The following is an 18745-nucleotide window of genomic DNA, read 5'->3' on the forward strand; positions in this document are numbered from 1 at the left end:
AGTTAACAGAAGTTAATATATTTGACTCCAGCAGTTTGTCACCTGGATTGACAGGAATCAGCAACCATCTAGCTCATAACTGAAACCCCAGGCTCTAGAACAGAGGCTGACACACAGTAGGCGCCAGTTAATTACACGTGTACTAAGTACGCCTCCTAGGCCAGAGGGACGTCCTGGCTTCAGGGGTCTCTTGTAGTGACGCGCCTCACACAACGGACGAGTTCGCAGTGAGACCAAGCAAGGGTCTGGCTGGCCTACAGCCAGTGCTCGGCGGGGCTGCCGAGCAGGGCACGGGACCCGGGGACCCGCTGAGCTTTCCCCAAGCGGCCCCCGGGCAAAGGTCAGCACAACTAACTTCAGGGGCAGCACCAAACCCAGGCAACAAAGGAGAGAACCCTACGTTCCCCTATATTCCCTTCACCCCGAAAGCGCGTAAACAATGAACTTACCAAGTGTCGGATCCCATTCCAGGTGTGATACATGAGAGGGAAGACAAGAGCGAACTTGGCTGTGTAGATCAGCGATGGCCCCAGACACAGGGACTTGACAAGTTCCAGATGAGACTCAAAGTTCCCAGGGACCAAGAGGGCCGACAAACCAAACAGAGAGACCCCTGACGAGAAAACCAAATAAGCCCATTAGAGCTGCCCACCCGCTACGGCTAACGTCACACACAAAACTGGTTCTACGACAGCCCCTGGCACCTGTCGTACGATTCTCACCCATCCTGAAACGGCAAGATTTAAACTAATGCTCAAGTCTGTGGTGAGCGGGAGGCTGCCTGGCACCTGACCCTAATCTCTGAAATCTGCCACACACGTTAGCACATTATTCCTCCCGTCAACATCCCTCTCTATAAGAGTGACACCTGCCACTCCAGAAGTCACCTTCTGACCGCATCTAGATTATCATCTCTGGAAGGAAAAAATAAAAACAGGATATTCAGTCCTATGTCAAGACTGAGAAACATTTTTTAAGTCGTTCAAATCTCTACCCCACACACACACAAAATGTAACTCAAAATGGATCAGAGAGCTAAATGGAAGAGCTAAAACAGTAAAACTCTCAGGAAATCACGGGAGTAAATCTTTATGACCCTAGATTAGGCACTGGCTTCTTAATATGATGGCAAAACCATCGGTGACAAAAGAATAAATTGGGCTTTATCAAAATTAAAATTTTTTTTGCTGTGAACCATGTCATCAACAAAGTCAAAAGACGAATAAAAGGATAGCATGGGGAATAAAGTCAATGACACCGTAACAGCGACGCAGACACATATAGTGACATGGTAGCTACACTTGCAGCGAGCACAGCATAATGTACAGAGAAGCTAAGTCAGTGTTTGTACGCCCGAAACACGCAACACTGTGTGTCAACTACACTCAAAAGAAAAAGTAGGAGAACACAGAAGCTGTTTGTAAATCATCTGTCTGATAAGGGGCCTGTATCCAGAATACATCAAAGACGCTTACAGCTCGATAATAAAAAGACAACTCAGGGGCGCCTGGGTGGCTCAGTCGGTTAAACGTCCAACTTCGGCTCAGGTCACGATCTCGCGGTATGTGAGTTCGAGCCCCGCGTCGGGCTCTGGGCTGATGGCTCGGAGCCTGGAGCCTGCTTCCGGTTCTGTGTCTCCCTCTCTCTGACCCTCCCCCGTTCATGCTGTGTCTCTCCCTGTCTCAAAAATAAATAAACGTTAAAAAAATTAAAAAAAAAAAAAACACAACCCAATTTAAAAACAGGCAAAGGAGGGGCACCTGGCTGGCTCAGTCAGAGGAGGGTAAGACTCTTAATCTCGGGGTCAGGAGTTCGAGCCCCACACTGCTAACAGAGATTACTAAAAAAGATAAACTTAAAAAAATAGGCAAAGGATCTAAATAGTAAAGATAAATAAATGGCTGATAAGTACGTGAAAAGATGCTCAACACAATTAGCCATTAGGGAAACGCAAACCAAACCCATAATGAGCAGCCCTGGGTGGCTCAGTCAGTTAAGTGTCCGACTTTGGCTCAGGTCATGATCTCACAGTTTGTGAGTTCAAGCCCCACACTGGGTTGTCTCTGTCAGCTCAGAGCCCACTTCAAATCCTCTGTCTCTCTCTGCCCCTCCCTCTCTCTCTAATACATTTTCAAAAATCTTTAAAAAAATCACAGTGAGAAGCTACTTCACATCTACTAGGATGCTATATCTAAATATAAAATTACACACACCTTTACATAAAATATGCACATTTATATAAGTATCAAAAGCGTTCAGTCTGTCTTTAGTAACATAAATATAAAAAGACAGATAATAACAAGTGTTGGCAAGGATGCAGATAAATTAGGATCTCAAACACTGCCGGTGGGAATGTGAAATGGTGTTACAGTCACTTTGGACAACAGTCTGGCGTTCCTCAAAATGATAACAGAATTAACACATGACCTAACAATTTCACTTCCAGGTATACACACAAAAGAAATGAAACAGAAGTCTACTCAAACACTTATACACAATAGCAGCATTACTCACGGTAGCCAAAAACTGGGAACAACCCAAATACCCATCAATCGACGAATGAGTAAATTAAACACAGTCTAGCCGTATACGGACACATGCTACAACACGGAGGAAATCTGGAAACGTTATCCTAAGTGAAAGACACCTGTCACCGAGGACCCCATATTGCAGAATCTGCTTATATGAAATGTTCCACACAGACAAGTCTACACAGACCGAGTAGGTAAGTGCTTGCCTTGGGCTAGACGATTGGGAGGGAAATGGGGAGTGATAAATGATATGGGGTTTCCCTTTGCAATGATTAAAACGTTCTAAATTTTCATTGAGGAGGGCACTTGCACTGGGTGTTGTATGTAGCGATGAATCACGGCAATCTGCCCCCCACAACCAAGAGCACACTGTATACACTGTATGTTAGCCAACTTGACAATAAATTATATTTAAAAAAAATATGTTCTAAATCTTATCGTGGTGATTGTTACACAACTCTGGGAATATACTAAAAACTGAATTCTACACTTTAAATAAGTGAATTGCATGGTGTATGAATTATGTCTCAATAAAGCGGTCATAAGAAACAATCTCTACTCCAATAGCTGCCACCTAGTTCCCACCCCTACACATTTCCACCGGTAACTGTGGCTCATTACAGAGTGATTCTCAACAGCACGGTGAAAGGCTATTAACTTTATTTTAACAAGCATCTACTTTTCCATCTCCACTCAAGGTAGAAGAGGGACCAGAACTGTGGCAACTGAGCACCAGAAGGAATCTTGTGCAAGTCAGGCTATTGGGATGGCTACGCAAACTCTTTCCAAGAAGATCTGTTTTTCTTCGAGCGAGCAAACAAGGGAGAGGGGGCAGAGGGAGAGTGAGAATCTTAAGCAGGCTGCACGCTCAGCATGGAGCCCAGTGAGGGGTACGATCCCACAACCCAGGGATCGTGACCTGAGCCAAAATCAAGAGTGGACACTTAACCGACTGCGCCACCCAAGCGCCCCTCCAAGAAGATCCTAAAGAACGTGAAATATTGGGGCGCCTGGGTGGCGCAGTCGGTTAAGCGTCCGACTTCAGCCAGGTCACGATCTCGCGGTCCGTGAGTTCGAGCCCCGCGTCAGGCTCTGGGCTGATGGCTCGGAGCCTGGAACCTGTTTCCGATTCTGTGTCTCCCTCTCTCTCTCTGCCCCTCCCCCGTTCATGCTCTGTCTCTCTCTGTCCCAAAAATAAATAAACGTTGAAAAAAAAAAAATTAAAAAAAAAAAAAAGAACGTGAAATATTTACAGCGGCAGGAGTTGGAAGACAGCGTGCAGGGAGTGTAACTTCTAGAAGGCCATTCTACTCCACTCTTGTCAAGTGTGGCAAACACACACGCCTCCATTTCACAGACACTTACGAAAAGCATCCTTCGTACTAAATCTGTATGAAGCTTGCAGACAGAAAAATGAAGACCTGGTCTTTGCCCTTAGGAAGCTTAGTGTCCAGCTTTTTTTTTTTTTTTTTTTTTTTTTTACTTAGGGAAATCAATCCACAGGACCAAGTAAGGTGCTAAAGGGCACCAGCCCACAACCAAGGTATCTGTGTGCACAGGGAGCTAAGGAACTCAAAAGACAACAATCAAGATCCATCTGGTGGGAGGAGCAGAGTACCCTGAAAAGCTTTCTCGCGGAGGTGCTTTTAAGCTAAGTTCAAAAAATCTTTTGTTTAAGTTTATTCATTTATTTTTGAGGGAGGCAGAGACAGTGTGAGCAGGGGAGGGGCAGAGAGAGACAGAGAGAAGGGGACGGAATCCCAAGCAGATGCTGCACTGTCAGCACAGAGCCTGCCACAGAGTTCAACTCACGAAACCTGAAGATCATGACCTGAGCTGAAACTGAGTCAGGTGCTTAACCGACTGAGCCACCCCGGCGCCCCTGAGCTGAGTTTTGAGAAAAGAGATAAGGGGACAGCAAAGTGGGGAGTGGCGGGATACATCAAAGAGGGCCTTACATGCCAAACTACACAGTTTAAACTTGATCCTGCCAGTCAAGGATGACAGATTTCAGGGGCGCCTGGGTGGCTCAGTCGGTTGAGCGTCCGACTTCGGCTCAGGTCATGATCTCGCGGTCCGTGAGTTCGAGCCCCGCGTCGGGCTCTGTGCTGACAGCTCAGAGCCCGGACCCTGCTTTGTCTGTGTCTCCCCCTCTCTCTGCCCCTCCCCTGCTCGCACTCAGTCCCTCTCTCTCTCTCTCTCTCTCTCAAAAATAAATAAAAACATTAAAAAAAAAAAAAAAGGATGAGATTTCATCCTGGTACCAATCAAACGCAGTTCACCTCAGCGCCAATCCGTACCAATTAATAATGACTGTCTCAAGTGTTACAGTAAGACATGCAGACAGCCAACAGGCACACGAAGAGATGCACGCCAAGGGTCACCTGGGAAACGCAAATCAAAACCACAAGGACACATCACCTCACACCTGTCGGAATGGCTAGTATCAAAAAGAAAAGAAATACCAAACGTCAGCAAGGATGTGGAGAAAAGAGAACCCTTGCGCACTGGTGATGGGAATGTAAATCGGTGCAAACACTGTGGGAAACAGTATGGAGGTTCCGCAAAACATGACAAACAGAAATGACATGTGATCCAGTAATTCCACTACTGGGTATTTACCCAAAGGAAACAAAAATTTAATTCAGGGCCACACGGCTGGCTCAATTGGAGGAGCATGTATCTCTTGACATCAGGGTCATGAGTTCAAGTCCCACATTGGGTGTAGAGATTACTAAAAAAATAAATAAATGAACTTAGGGCCCCTGGGTGGCTCAGTTGGTTAAGCATCCGACTCAGCTCAGGTCATGATCTCACGTTTCATGAGTTCAAGCCTCGCTGTGCTGACAGCTCAGAGCCTGGAGCCTGCTTCGGATTCTGTGTCTTCCTCTCTCTCTCTCAAAAATAAATATCAAAAAAAAATTTTTTTAAATAAATAAATGAACTTAAAAAAATTCACTAATTCAAAAAGATATATGTACCCCTATGTTTATGGCAACATTATTTACCAATGGCCAAGATATGGAAGCAACCCAAGTGTTCACTGGTAGGTGAATGGACAAAGAAGATGTGGTGTATGCACCCAGTGGAATACTACTCAAGCATAAAAAAGAACGAGACCTGGCTATCTGCTACAACATGGCTGGAGTGAGAGGGTATTATGCTAAGTGAAATAAGTTAGAAAAAGACAAACAGTATATGATTTCACTCATACGTGAAATCTAAAAAACCAAACAGACTCTTAAATACACAGAACAAATTAGTGGTTGCCAGAGAGGAGGTGGATGGGGGAAGAGGTTAAATAGGTAAGGGGGATTAAGAGGTACAAATTTCTGGGGCGCCTGGGTGGCTCGGTTAAGCGTCCAACTTCCGCTCGGGTCATGATCTCCCGTTCGTGAGTTCAAGCCCCGTGTCAGACTCTGTGCTGACAGCTCAGAGTCTGGAGCCTGCTTCAGATTCTGTGTCTTCTTCTCTCTCTGCTCCTATCCCGCTCATGCTCTCTCAAAAATAAACATTAAAAAAATTTTAAGAAAAAAAGAGGTACAAATTTCCAGTTATAAAATAAACAAATCACAGAAATGAAAAGTGCAGCACAGGGGATATAGTCAGTAATACTGTAATGACATTGTACGGGGACAGGTGGTGACTTCACTTATACTGAGCACTGAGAAATGCAGAGTTGTCAAATCAATATACTGTACACCTGAAACAACCAACCAGAAAAAAGGTGTTGTAGTGAGAAGGACTGTGAGGCTGTATCACATACACAAACACTGATCTGCCCTCGGCTCAGAAGGAGGAGATGTTTACTTGAGCCAAAACCTGCCATTCTTTTTTTTTTTTTTTTAATGTTTATTTATTTTTGAGAGAGAGAGAGAGACAGAGCATGAGCAGAGTAGGAGCAGAGAGAGAGGGAGAGACAGAATCTGAAGCAGGTTCCAGGCTCTGAGCTGTCAGCACAGAGCCCAATGTGGGGCTAGAACCCAGGAACCACAAGATCATGATCTGAGCTGAAGTTGGACACTTAACCGACTGAGCCACCCAGGTGCCCCAAATCCTGCCATTCCTAATGGGACTGATAAATCATTAAGGGTTTTAAACTGGACAGTGATATGGTCACATATGCCCTTTGAGAAGGTCAACCTGGCAGCCACAGGGGACAGAGGACAGTAATCACAGGGGAGGCAGGAAGTCTGAACAGGAGGCTGTGGGTAATTCCGGGTCTTCGGTGGATGAAGGTGGTAGCCTGACTGAAGACAGTAACAGAATAAAGAATGGACAACTAAAAAAGATGTAAGGAGGTAAGATCTGGGGACATGGGGTAAATGAGGGAAGTCAAGGGTGGTGGTTTGCATGAACGACTGATAATGCCCTTTACCCACACAGGGAATGAGGGAAACACATTCAGGTTTGGTTTGTCAGAGGACTGACGTTGATACTCCGGGAAGGGAAAGACAGGTTCAATTCAGAGGACACCTAAGGTGGAGGTACGGGAGGAACGTCAAGGTTGCATATGCAGTAAGCAGCTGGATCAAGGTCTAAAGCTCTGACCTGAAGACACAGATTTGAGCGTCATCCCAAGGTCAGTGATAAGTGAAGTCTGAAGTGTGGACGCGGCAACTGAGGGAGGGAAATCCACCTGGCGATGAGGTCCTCAAGAGCAAGGGCCATGACTTACTCATTTCTGTAACCACAGCATTTCACACAGCGACCGGCACAAACCAAGGTCTCTACGCGACTGGGTCGAGGAGTACAGGTGGCAACCTGGGACTTGTGACTGGAGCCCGAAGTGGGGGACCATCAGCCCGAAGGGCTGAACCCCTTAACCCGTGAGGTCTGCACTAACTCTGAGTGGTGAGTATCACTACTGAACTGAATTGGAGGACACTCGGTGCGTGGACAATTGAAAAATTTGTCGTTAATGGGAAAAATATGAATTTGGTGTCAGACCGTTGTGTGTAAAACAGTTCAGAAAAGAGCCCCTGTTTTTTGATGTCTATTTATTTTTGAGAGAGCGAGCAAGTGTGTATGGGTGTGTGCGTACAGGCGAGGGGCAGAGAGAATGGGGGGACAGGGGACCGAAGCGGGTTCTGTACTGACAGCAGAGAGCCAGATGTGGGGCTCAAACTCCCAAACTGCAAGATCGTGACCTGAGCTGGAGTCGGACGCTTAACTGACTGAGCCACCCAGGCACCCCAGAAAAAAAAAGCCCTTTTTAAAAAGAACATAAAGGCAGCCAGCCAACACGGTCTCTCCTCTAATTATACATAGACTGGAATTTGTGTGGTGATCCCCAGATCTCCCTGACCTCCCAGAAACATCACTTAATTTTTTTTTTCTGATTACAAAAATACATCGCAAAGAACTACAACATTATAGAAGAGTATGGTTTACAAAGGTTCCCCATAATCCCACTACTCAGAGATAACCATTTTGTGTATATCCAGAGACACTGTGTCATTTCATGTCATTTTCATATCAGAAAAATACCACCTACTGCAAATACAATTATTGCTACAGCCATCGTTTACTGAAAACTTACATAATTATTTAATCCTCCTAACCATCTGAAAAATTAGCACCATCTTCACTTAGCAGTGAATGAAATGAGGTTCAGAAACATTAAGAAGCGTATCCAAGTTTACTTAGCATCAAGTGAACGGGCTGGGATTTGAACACAAAACTCAGATCCTTTCCGCTAACACCACACTTTTTTCTTAAGCACTTATAAACTCCTGACTCGTAATTGTTTTTTCAGACTTGCTGGTGTTTCCACTGTTTAAAAAATACTGATCTTGAAAAAACTGGCTCGGGGTTATGGAGGAGAATGGTGTCGAGAACAACTGATTTCTTTTGAGACGTTTGTTTGCTTTCGAATTGATTAAGCTGACAAAATTCTATGACATTCATTGAAGCAAAGGCTGAAGATGTTGCTGTTCACATCCCAGGATTTCCATTAGTTTTGACTCTGGAAGGTTATCCCAGAGTAGGTGGTGTTATTCTAAGATGAGGCAGCCTGACCAGTCTGGTCTTCTGGGAGGGGAGTGTTGCTATGAGCGGCCCTTCCTGGGACTCAGCAGTTAAGACTGCTGTTACATGGTGTGCACAGATCAGAGCGGAGTCTGTCTGGTATCTTAGGCATATGTGTGCCTATCAAAGTTTCGGATGAAGGTTTGCACTGAAATTCCAAGAACAGTGGAGGGGTCCTGTGACCTTCTAACTTTCTATCTATCCAGACCAAATCTATCCAAAGATCCTTGAATCCTCTTGGGCCATATCTTCTCAAATCTTCTCAAACTCTCTCAGTTCATGGTACCTCAGTGTTTTCAGTAATTTTTTTTTTAAGGGTATCCCTAAGCCAAAAGAGATACCTAACAGTTTTGTTTCTTAACTAATTAGATCCAAACAACTCAAGTATTTATGTCCTGACAATTTAGCAGCCATCTGGAAAAACAAAAAACAAAAAAACTATTCACATAATGGCAAGAGGAATTTTCTTTTTAATTTCAGCTGTCAATAACCACAATGACTTACTAATGGGATGTATACACTGTTGGATACTGCACAACTTCTCCAACCCCGGCTATCAGACTGGCCGTCACCATCATCATTTCCAGGTCCACAGATTCTCACACGGGCCAGGCGGAAGGATCAGCCTTTCAGTGAGAGACTGCTCGCATACACGGGCAAACCTCTGCTCAGGCAGTCAGCTTCCTTTCTGGAAAAGCCAAAGGCCTTACGTACAGACCTATAGGTAATCAGTGGAACTCTGAAGTGGCTGCTTTTCTCTTCTGGGCTTGGCATGAGAGGGAAGGGTCATCAGTCACTGATTCTCAAATGTGGCGTGTTACGGACACAGCAGGAATCCTGGCCACTGAGGCGGCGTGGAGAAAGCAGCAGCACAACCTGTGCAGTAAGACAAAGCAGTCCAGTTCTTACTGTCACTAACCAGCCACTTACTCCTCACTTCCCTTTCTGCTTGTATTAATGCCAGTTAGGATGGTGAGAATTAAATACTAGACGTGAATTTCCGAATACAGGCCTGGTGGCGATTATTCTTTCTGTGAATGCTTGGGATACTTCCGCACCGTTCAGAAAATGTCTCATCATCTGCAGCTGAAGAGCTTGTTCTCGGCCTTTCCTACTCACAAGCGCTACGGTTCTGTCCTCGCATTACCAGGATGAAGTGGCCTGGCAAAATCGATGGTCTCCAGAAGAGCAAATGCTTCTCCGAAGGGTTTTACTTTTTCTCAGTGCAGGAACCCTCCTGCCGCCGACCCCGCCAGAGGCTGCAGGGAGGCCGACAGGCACAACAGGACATGATGAGATTAGTGTGCGAGCACTTCGGATACAAGAACAATCAGGTGCTGTCACCGGGGCTGGGTGAACCATCACGTGGACGGCTCCAGCAAGGCTCTTGCACAGGTTTCCGTTCTCATCTGCAGGGACATCTGCAGGGCCGTGCTGGGAAGAAGGGTCTGAAAGGGCTTCGGATGGCTTCTGGAAGTGGCCACAGGACTTGCTGCCAACCTGAGGGGCTCTGTATGTAGCGCTTTACTGCAGTGCAGCAGGCCAGAGCTGGTCCCCACAGCCCAGGGAAAGCACCACTTAATTTGTCTGACTGATTAGATGGGACAACTTCAGTGGCTTTGTTTTCCTAATTTACATAGTTTAGCTGTTAGAGGAGCCCCCCCTTGGGCACTGAGGTCATTGGAGGAGAGGCTATCACCAGCTTCCTGGTATACTAGGCATCAGAGGGGAATTTGGGAAATCGCATATTTGGTTTCCTCTCATATTTTTTCACTTATAATGAGGAAAGGTTTGGCCAAAGTCACTTTTGACTGAATTAACTGATGGACATTCCTTGTTCAAAGATGTGCTATGGTAAGAAATATATATTTGGTCTCTCCCCCTAGTTCCTGGCACACCAGTCCTGACACCTTTGGAACTTCTAGAGTGGGAAGAGTGTCTTGGGATGACCGGTGGCTGGGGGCCCCTAGACAGCTTCAGGACGGGGGCTAGTTGCCAGAAAGACCAAGGCAGGGATGGAGGGTTGGAACTTCCATCCCCACCCCCTCCTCCCCATCCCCACCCCCCACATCTCTGCAAAGGAGTGGCTGGTGCTTGAGCTAATATGGCCAATAACGTGATCAATCCTGCCTAAGTGAGAAACCTCCATAAAACCCCCTGAACGACAGGTTTTGAGCTGCTTTCAAGTTGTTGAACACATCAGGTGCAGAAAGGGTGGTGTTAGAAAAACCCACAGGCCGACCATGGTGACGCTTAGGGCAAAGCAGCAAACCTAACTTGATACCTAAGCTAACTGCAGTTTCAACTTCCCAGCAGTGTAACCAGTCAACACGGAATTTCCTGGTCAATCTGAGTAAATTTACTGATAGGAAATTTACTGATAGATACCTTCCATGCCCCTCAGGAGGGCAACCTTGCCTAAACAATGCATTTTTCCTTCCTTTTCCTTCCTTTCCTTTTTTTTTTTTTGAAGATTTTTTTGAAGATTTTATTTTGGGGGCGTCTGGGTGGCTCAGTCGGTTAAGCATCTGACTCTTGATCTCAGCTCAGGTCATGATCTCACTGTTCGTGGGTTCAAGCCCCGCATCCGGCTCTGTGCTGACAGCGCGGAGCCTGCTTGGGATTCTCTATCGCACTATCTCTCTGTCCCTCCCCTGCTCGCTCTCTCTCTCTTCTCTCTCTCAAAATAAATAAATAAGCATGTTAAGATTTTATTTTTAACTAATCACTATACCCAATGTGGGGCTCAAACTCACAACGCCAAGATTGAAAGTCACATGATCTACCCACTCAACCAGCCAGGCGCCCCTCTTTTTTTTTTTTTTTAATGCCTTCTCTCTACCTTTAAAAACCTTTCTTTTGTTTAGCTCAGCAGAGCATCTCCTTGCTAAAAGGGATGCTGCCCAATTCATGAATCAATTCATAAAGCCAATCAGATCCTCACTTTTACTCAGCTGAACTTTGGTGTTATTTTAAATACACCAGAGAGGGCATGGGAACTCCACGCACACTGACAGCCGCCCGTCCACCCCTATGTGTTGTCCTACATTCCTCTTCCATTTGGCTCTTCTGAGGGGCATCTTTCATTTAAAAAAAATCACTAAATGTAAGTAAAGTGTTTTCAGGAGTTCTGATGAGCCGTTCTAGCAAATTATCAAGGGAGGGGTCATGAAGACTCTGATTTACAGCCAGAACTTTCTATCTAGTGTTTAATTCCCACAATCCTAACTAGGCATTAATACAAGCAGGAAAGGAAGTGAGCCTGTATAGTACCTGGTTAGTGACACATTGGGAACCGAACACAGATCTGTCCTACTCCCAAAGTTTACTCTTGTTACTTTGTCTCCACTGCCTCAGTGACTAGGATTCCTAACACATTCGAGAATCAATGACTAATGCCCCATCTCATGACAAGCCCAGAAGAAAAAAAGCAGTCATTTTCAAGTTCCATTAGTTACTTTATAAATCTGTAAGGCCTTTGGCTTTTCTAGAAAAGAAACAGACGGCCTGAGCAGAAGGCTCGTGTATGCATTCAGGCAATCTCTCACTGAAGGTCTCTGACCTGACCCGTATTTACTAACAACCCCAGACCTTCAGGACCATTCCCACACCCCTCTGAGGTCACTGTAAGCTTCATTTGTAGTTGCAATTCCTCTGAATACCTGCTATTTTGCACCCACCCGGGCTTCTTCTAAACTCACGGGGTTTCCGGTGGTGTTGCCGCATCCTGACTGCCTCCCCCAGCCTCACTCTTGCTGCAGCTTCCGCTACCTGCCACTCTCAAGGGACTGACCTGATCGCATCAGGACTGTTATACCATCTGTCACTATGAAAAGCCATGAGTGTTTTACTCCCTACAGCATCTAAGCAATGGAAGAGTATTACTGGCCATCTCTTCCCATATTTTAAAGGATTGTTTACGAAGTCCCTTTGCAATAAATTCTATTTTAAAGTCAAACTACCGTCATCACACTTTTTGGTTCAACATGCTTTTCACAATTTACATATTGGCTGCAAAATCTCTACAGTGGACTTGTCCCAGCCAGCCTGTCCTATTACTGGAATGAGAACAGGAACTTTTCTTTTTTTTTTTTTTTTTTTTTCCCCCAACGTTTATTTATTTTTGGGACAGAGAGAGACAGAGCATGAACGGGGGAGGGGCAGAGAGAGAGGGAGACACAGAATCGGAAACAGGCTCCAGGCTCCGAGCCATCAGCCCAGAGCCTGACGCGGGGCTCGAACGCACGGACCGCGAGATCGTGACCTGGCTGAAGTCGGACACCCAACCGACTGCGCCACCCAGGCGCCCCTCTTTTTTTTTAATGCAAAGCTCTATGCTCAATGTGGGGCTTCAACTCACAACCCCAAGATCAAGAGTCAAGTGCTCTGCTGACCGAGCCAGCCAGGTACCCCGAAAACAGGAAACTTTTATGACTTCCAAAGATCTACAGGCTCAAGTTCCAACTTCCCCACACGGCAGTCAAGGTCCTTCACTGTCTAGCACGTTTTCCAGCCTTACCTTCTGCCACTTCTCCCGTAAACACTACTCTCAAACAACCAGACCCAGTCATCACCATCCAGTGACTCTGGACACTTCCCAACCCCTAGGCCATAAGGTAGTTTCTCTGTTGGAATGTCCTCCTCTACCACCTCTTAATGAACTCTCCTCCTCATCCTTCTCTCAAGCTCTCCAACTCCTTCACAGATGGTGTCTCCTCAGGGACCCCATATTTCTATGAAAAAGTTATTGCAGAGCATTATATATATTTATTAATCTTACTCCTTAGACTCCTCTGCCCTTGAGGGTAGGGGCCATTACTATCACTATTTAATGTCTAATGCAAGCAGGAGATGAACTAGAAGGCAGGAAAAATGAACATTTCTGAAATGACCCCCATGAGCAAAATGACTTAGATGGTTGTATTCATTTAGTAAACGGAGATCTACTAAGCACCTACTGCGTGTCTGCCAGTGGGTATGGAGGGTAAAGAAGGTACATGCAGTCCCCACTCTCTGTAGAGTTAGCAGTCTAATAAAAGAGACAGATTTATAAAAAGTAAGCAAACAAAAGAATTACAAATATGTAATAAAAGCTCTGAAAGAGGCAACCAGTGCAATAAGAACTATGAAGGAACAGTGCTGTGAAACAGAAAATTAACAAAAGAACTAGAACTAGAAACTCCTTCATTAGAGATGGTGGTAGCAAAGTACTTTTTTTTTTTTTTTTTTTTAGGGGGGAGAGAGAGAGAAAATAAATGAAACAAATGAATCCCAAGCAGGCTCCACACTCAACACGGAGCCCGATGTGGGGCTTGATCCCTTGACCCTGGGATTATGACCTGATGATTCTGGTCAATGCAATCATGCAATGATTCTGGGGTGAGAAAGGCTTTTGCGCATTCAAAGGAATTCAAAGACCAGTGTGGCCAGAGCACAGGAAGCAAGGGGAGGCAAGGCCAGACGAGGCAGGGCACTTTATGCCACGGTGGAGATTTGAATTTTAATCTAAGCGCAAAGGCAAATGCAGTGATAGGGTGACTCTAAGTGTGACATGATTCAATTTATTTTCATAAGGTTTTGTTTCTCCCGCCGTTAAGTGAAGAACAGACTGGAGGAGAGCCACAAGAATGCAAAGATCACAGATGCTGGGACTGACTTCATTTCAGGCCAAATTCACCATCTGGTCCAGTGCACTTCATCTTCTAAGAGACCGCTGCCATTACATTTATCGTACTTCTCATTCCTGTTTTCCTAAGTCAACATCCAGAGTGTGGTTTCTTGAAATCCCATCAATTCTGGGAGAGGCATTAATAAGATGCTCATTTTAACAAGGAATAAAACTGAGGTTCAGAGAGCTGACCGGGTTGCCTGCGTCACCCACCTATTGAAAATAGGTTCCCTTCCAGTTTTGAATGGACCTTCGGCATTTGAGGGAAACAGGAAAACTACTACCATATACACAACAGCCACTACGTTCCATCCTGGAATTAGGGGAAAACGTTAGGGATAAACTGGATACGTGCTGATGAATACAAGGTCTTTCAAGGGGGTAAAGATAGGAAAGAAGTAAGTTACTGCTAAGTACGGTTGTGAAAAAAATATGTATCACCGTTAGCTATGTTTGGCAAACGAATATTTTTTAATTAGTATGGTCTATGAAAGAGTCAACATCCTCTGTCTCATTCGGTGGTGATAAATACACCGAGATGAAAAGGGAAACTAAAGCCTGATAAACTGCTCTTGTTCTTTCAATGATTTTTAGGATTAAATTTGCTCATCAACACCACCAAACTAAGCATACAGAATCAATCTAGCAATTCTAAGATTCAAAGTAGGCAGAAAGAAAGTAACTGAATTTACAGCTAGCATAACCTAATCTTGAAGTCTGTTATATTATTTTCAGTCCAAGTGGGTTAAAAACCAGAAACTACACACAGATTCCAAGACAATAGCAATCATCCTTCTACCTGGATTCCATCATCCCTTTACCAACCAAAGGAATGATAAGTAGGGATGATAATAGCCGATCTTAGGTAGGAGTTCCTATCCCTACTTGATTACCAACAAATGTGACTTTGAACGGCAAAGACATGGCATTAGCTAATTTCTGCCAATGTCTTAGCAGCAGCTGCCTAAATACAGGGTCCCTACACTTGAGCCAGCAGTCCCGCTGATGAGCACTTCTGTAAAAACACAGTCTACAGGGGGCGCCTGGGTGGCGCAGTCGGTTAAGCGACCAACTTCAGCCAGGTCACAATCTCACGGTCTGTGAGTTCGAGCCCCGCGTCAGGCTCTGGGCTGATGGCTCAGAGCCTGGAGCCTGTTTCCGATGCTGTGTCTCCCTCTCTCTCTGTCCCTCCCCCGTTCATGCTTTGTCTCTCTCTGTCCCAAAAATAAATAAACGTTGGGAAAAAAAAAAAATTAAAAAAAAAAAAACAAAAAAAACCCACAGTCTACAGGAGTCCAGGGGGGCGGTCCCTGAAGAACATCACAGAAAACAAAAATATGTCCATATTTCCTGTACCAGCCAGGGAAAAATTTAAAATACAGCTGATCCTCTTGTGAAGTATCTCTCTATTGTAGAAAGATGCATCAGATCCCAAAACCTGATTAAAATCTGCATCCTTCCTGCCTGTAATAAACCTGACTACCTGAAATGGATGCACTAAGACCAGCATACAATTCATACCACGTGAGTAAATAAATAGACATTCTGGGCCGTAAACCAAGATTTTGCAAGACTGGAGAAGGACTTGGTTTTTTGGGCCTAATCAATTCTAGGTGATACAGAATGGGTGCTAAAGCTGAGTTTCTGGAAGAATAAGGTTGATGACTAATCTTGGACGGTGTCTGGTCAATGTGTAGTCGACCCACACATCTCTATGACATTTCTACCTCTGTTCTCTGTAATTTCAATAAATATATAATAGTGTGCTAGGGATAGGGGCGCCTAGGTGGCTCAGTTGGTGAAGTGTCCGACTCTTGATTTCAGCTGAGGTCTTGATCTCAGGGTCGTGAGTTCAAGCCCCATACTGGGCTCCTCGCTGGGTGTGAAGCTTACTAAAAACCAAACAAACAAAACACCTGGCTAAGGAAAGAACATAAGCTTACTGGGAACTCATGATGAATTGTTAAAGGAACAAATGAACAATAAGCTTAAATGGACTCATCATTTTCTCTAAATCAAGTTGCTGATTTGCACAGGAGGGGGTGCTAAGAGACACAGAAACAGCAAAGCTCTTCAAAGCGCGTGTGCCGGTGTGCACGTATGCGTAAATACACGTGTCCATACCTGCACTCAAGGCCATACCAGTACCGCGGTGGCAAATGGACATCGCCATGGGAAGCGACCAACTGCAAAGAAATACACAAAGGCAATTAAAAAAAGGAAAATATGACACAATAGAGAGTTCATTTAAAAAAAAAATTTTTTTTTAATGTTTATTTATTTTTGAGAGAGAGAGAGAGAGAGAGAGAGAGAAAGAGAGAAAGAGAGAGACAGAGCTCAAGAGGGGAAGGGCCAGAGACAGAGGGAGACACAGAATCTGAAACAGGCTCCAGGCTCTGAACTATCAGCACAGAGCCCATGCGGGGCTCGAACTCACGAACTGCAAGATCATGACCCGAGCCGAAGTCGGACGCTCAACCGACTGAGCCACCCAGGGATCCCAATACAGAGCCCATTTTGGCGAAGAGAAGATAAACTACTTGGATATAGGCACTATTTACATATAAAAACAAAAACAGCTTTTGCATTCTTGTTTCCATTTTCTAGTTTGAATACATGAAAACTGATTTATTTCAGGAGAAGCATCCCTCCCTTTCACCAGAAGGAAACTCCTTTCCTAAGAAGGAACAATGTGGGTGGGTCAAAGACGCCAATTAAAGTTGCATCAAGTTAGAAAATAATCACCAGACTACAACCACCTGGGTCTTCCCTTGCTCTAGTCACAAGATTGGAGGAAAAGGAAAACCAAGTGAGCTTTGTTTATCTAGTTTCACAGAACACACAGTCACCCCGAACTCTTACTATATGCCCGTAAATATTCAAATTGAGCATACCATTTACTCCCTGGTAAATTACCTATCCCAAATTTTTAAATCCAATTTTCCTGGATTTAGTGTATGTTTCCTAATCCACGGTAGTTTTGAAATACTTTGTCATCAAACCCCTTTCTAAATCACGCTCTGAATCATTAATTTGCCAAAGCGTTTCCACAGAAGGACAACTAACACTGCTATATTCTGGACCTGGTTCTCATGCTCGAGAGAACTGGTTAGTGAAATGGAAAGAACAGAAGTCTTTGGATAAAGTGAACATTCACCCTAGAGAGTCAGCTTAGATAGGAAATGCTGAGCCTACTCAGACCATATTTTCAACACTCTAGAGGGAAGGTACCCAAGCAAGTTGAAAAAAATCTCAAAAAGAAATTCTAACTATGTAATGAAAATGGTCACAGTAAGAAAGGAGTAATGTCCAAAGAAACCAAAAAAACTGGCTAGACACCACTCTGCTTAACTCAGACTTAACAGGATAAATATAAAAGGCGGAAGAAGAGCCACATAACAAAGGACAAGCAGAGAACAATGACATAATTTGGTTAGATAAATCAGGAGACTAAAACCCAGAATGAGCTGAGGCTTGCAAAAATGTCAAGGACAACAAAAAGGGGCTTTTAAAATTGTATTCAGGGAAAGAAAGCCTCCTAACCGGGATGGACAATTTTATGTTAATAGATGACAGAGTACAAAGCAGATTGCTCAACTATTTTATTTGTCAAAGAGAATGATTATCAGACTGAAAAAGACAGAACAAATATTGATTTGAGAGAACTGAAAAAAACAGAGGTGGGGAAATTGTAAGACACTGCTTAGCATTCCGAATGCACTTAGGGCCCATGGCCAGTGAATGAAATCCCATGACCGAAAGAGCTACCCGATAAAACATGTGAACTGCTCTGGTATTTAGACATACTGAAGTGGAAAATGGGAGCGATAGGAGAAACTGCTGAAGTCGAATGTTACCCTAATTTTCAAAAATGGTTAAAACCATAGCCTGGGTTAGCTTAGTGCTGAGTAGGTAAAGGAGATTTTATTTCCCAAACAACCACAGTCCTATTTCCAGTTTCACGTGACCTTCCAGAATCTTGTCACTTGTCACTCCTTATAACTCCTTGTAACTCAGGCAAGTAAGCGTTTAGCCCTTTGAACCTTCATGACTGACCGCCTCAAGAAACAGAACGTAGCAGACTGGACATTGCGTGACTTCCAGAACACACTCTCTCCTGCTAAGAGGAAGCCCAAATAGCCTATGCAGAGAGATCACGGAGAAAGACTCGGGTGGAGAGAAAATGACGGTGCCTTTAGAAGCCAAAATCAACCCAAGACATAGGAGTGAATGGATCTTCAGATTAATTCAGCCCCGGCCTTTGTGCTTTCTAGCTGAGGCCTAAATATCACAAAGACAAATCATTTCCACGATTTCCTGTTCACACATTAGGTAAGAGTCCAGTATAGAAAATCAAGATTGTTTTAATTCATTTACAGAAAAGATAATCACTAAGAGCCACTAAAATTTTCCCTTAGGAAATTTTTTTTTCAGGACATGAGATCCCTTTGAACACAGATGATATCTTATCTCTGTATTTCCAACTCCTAAAAGAGTATCAAGCACACTGAACAAT

At 44.5% G+C, this 18745-nt stretch overlaps 1 protein-coding gene across 2 annotated transcripts in view; it reads right to left on the reverse strand.

Annotated features, from left to right (window-relative positions):
* Positions 1 to 18745, reverse strand: part of SDHC (succinate dehydrogenase complex subunit C) — a 36228-nt gene that overhangs the window by 3478 nt on the left and 14005 nt on the right. For both annotated transcript variants that reach the window (XM_043568816.1, XM_043568815.1), the window contains 2 exons: positions 16354 to 16415; positions 450 to 613 (listed from right to left, as the gene is read on the reverse strand). In XM_043568816.1, the coding sequence (XP_043424751.1) occupies positions 450 to 613; positions 16354 to 16415 (226 nt within the window). The remainder of the gene's footprint in view (positions 1 to 449; positions 614 to 16353; positions 16416 to 18745) is intronic.

Source organism: Prionailurus bengalensis, chromosome E4 (assembly GCF_016509475.1).
Source record: "Prionailurus bengalensis isolate Pbe53 chromosome E4, Fcat_Pben_1.1_paternal_pri, whole genome shotgun sequence".
Classification (NCBI taxonomy): Eukaryota; Metazoa; Chordata; class Mammalia; order Carnivora; family Felidae; genus Prionailurus; species Prionailurus bengalensis.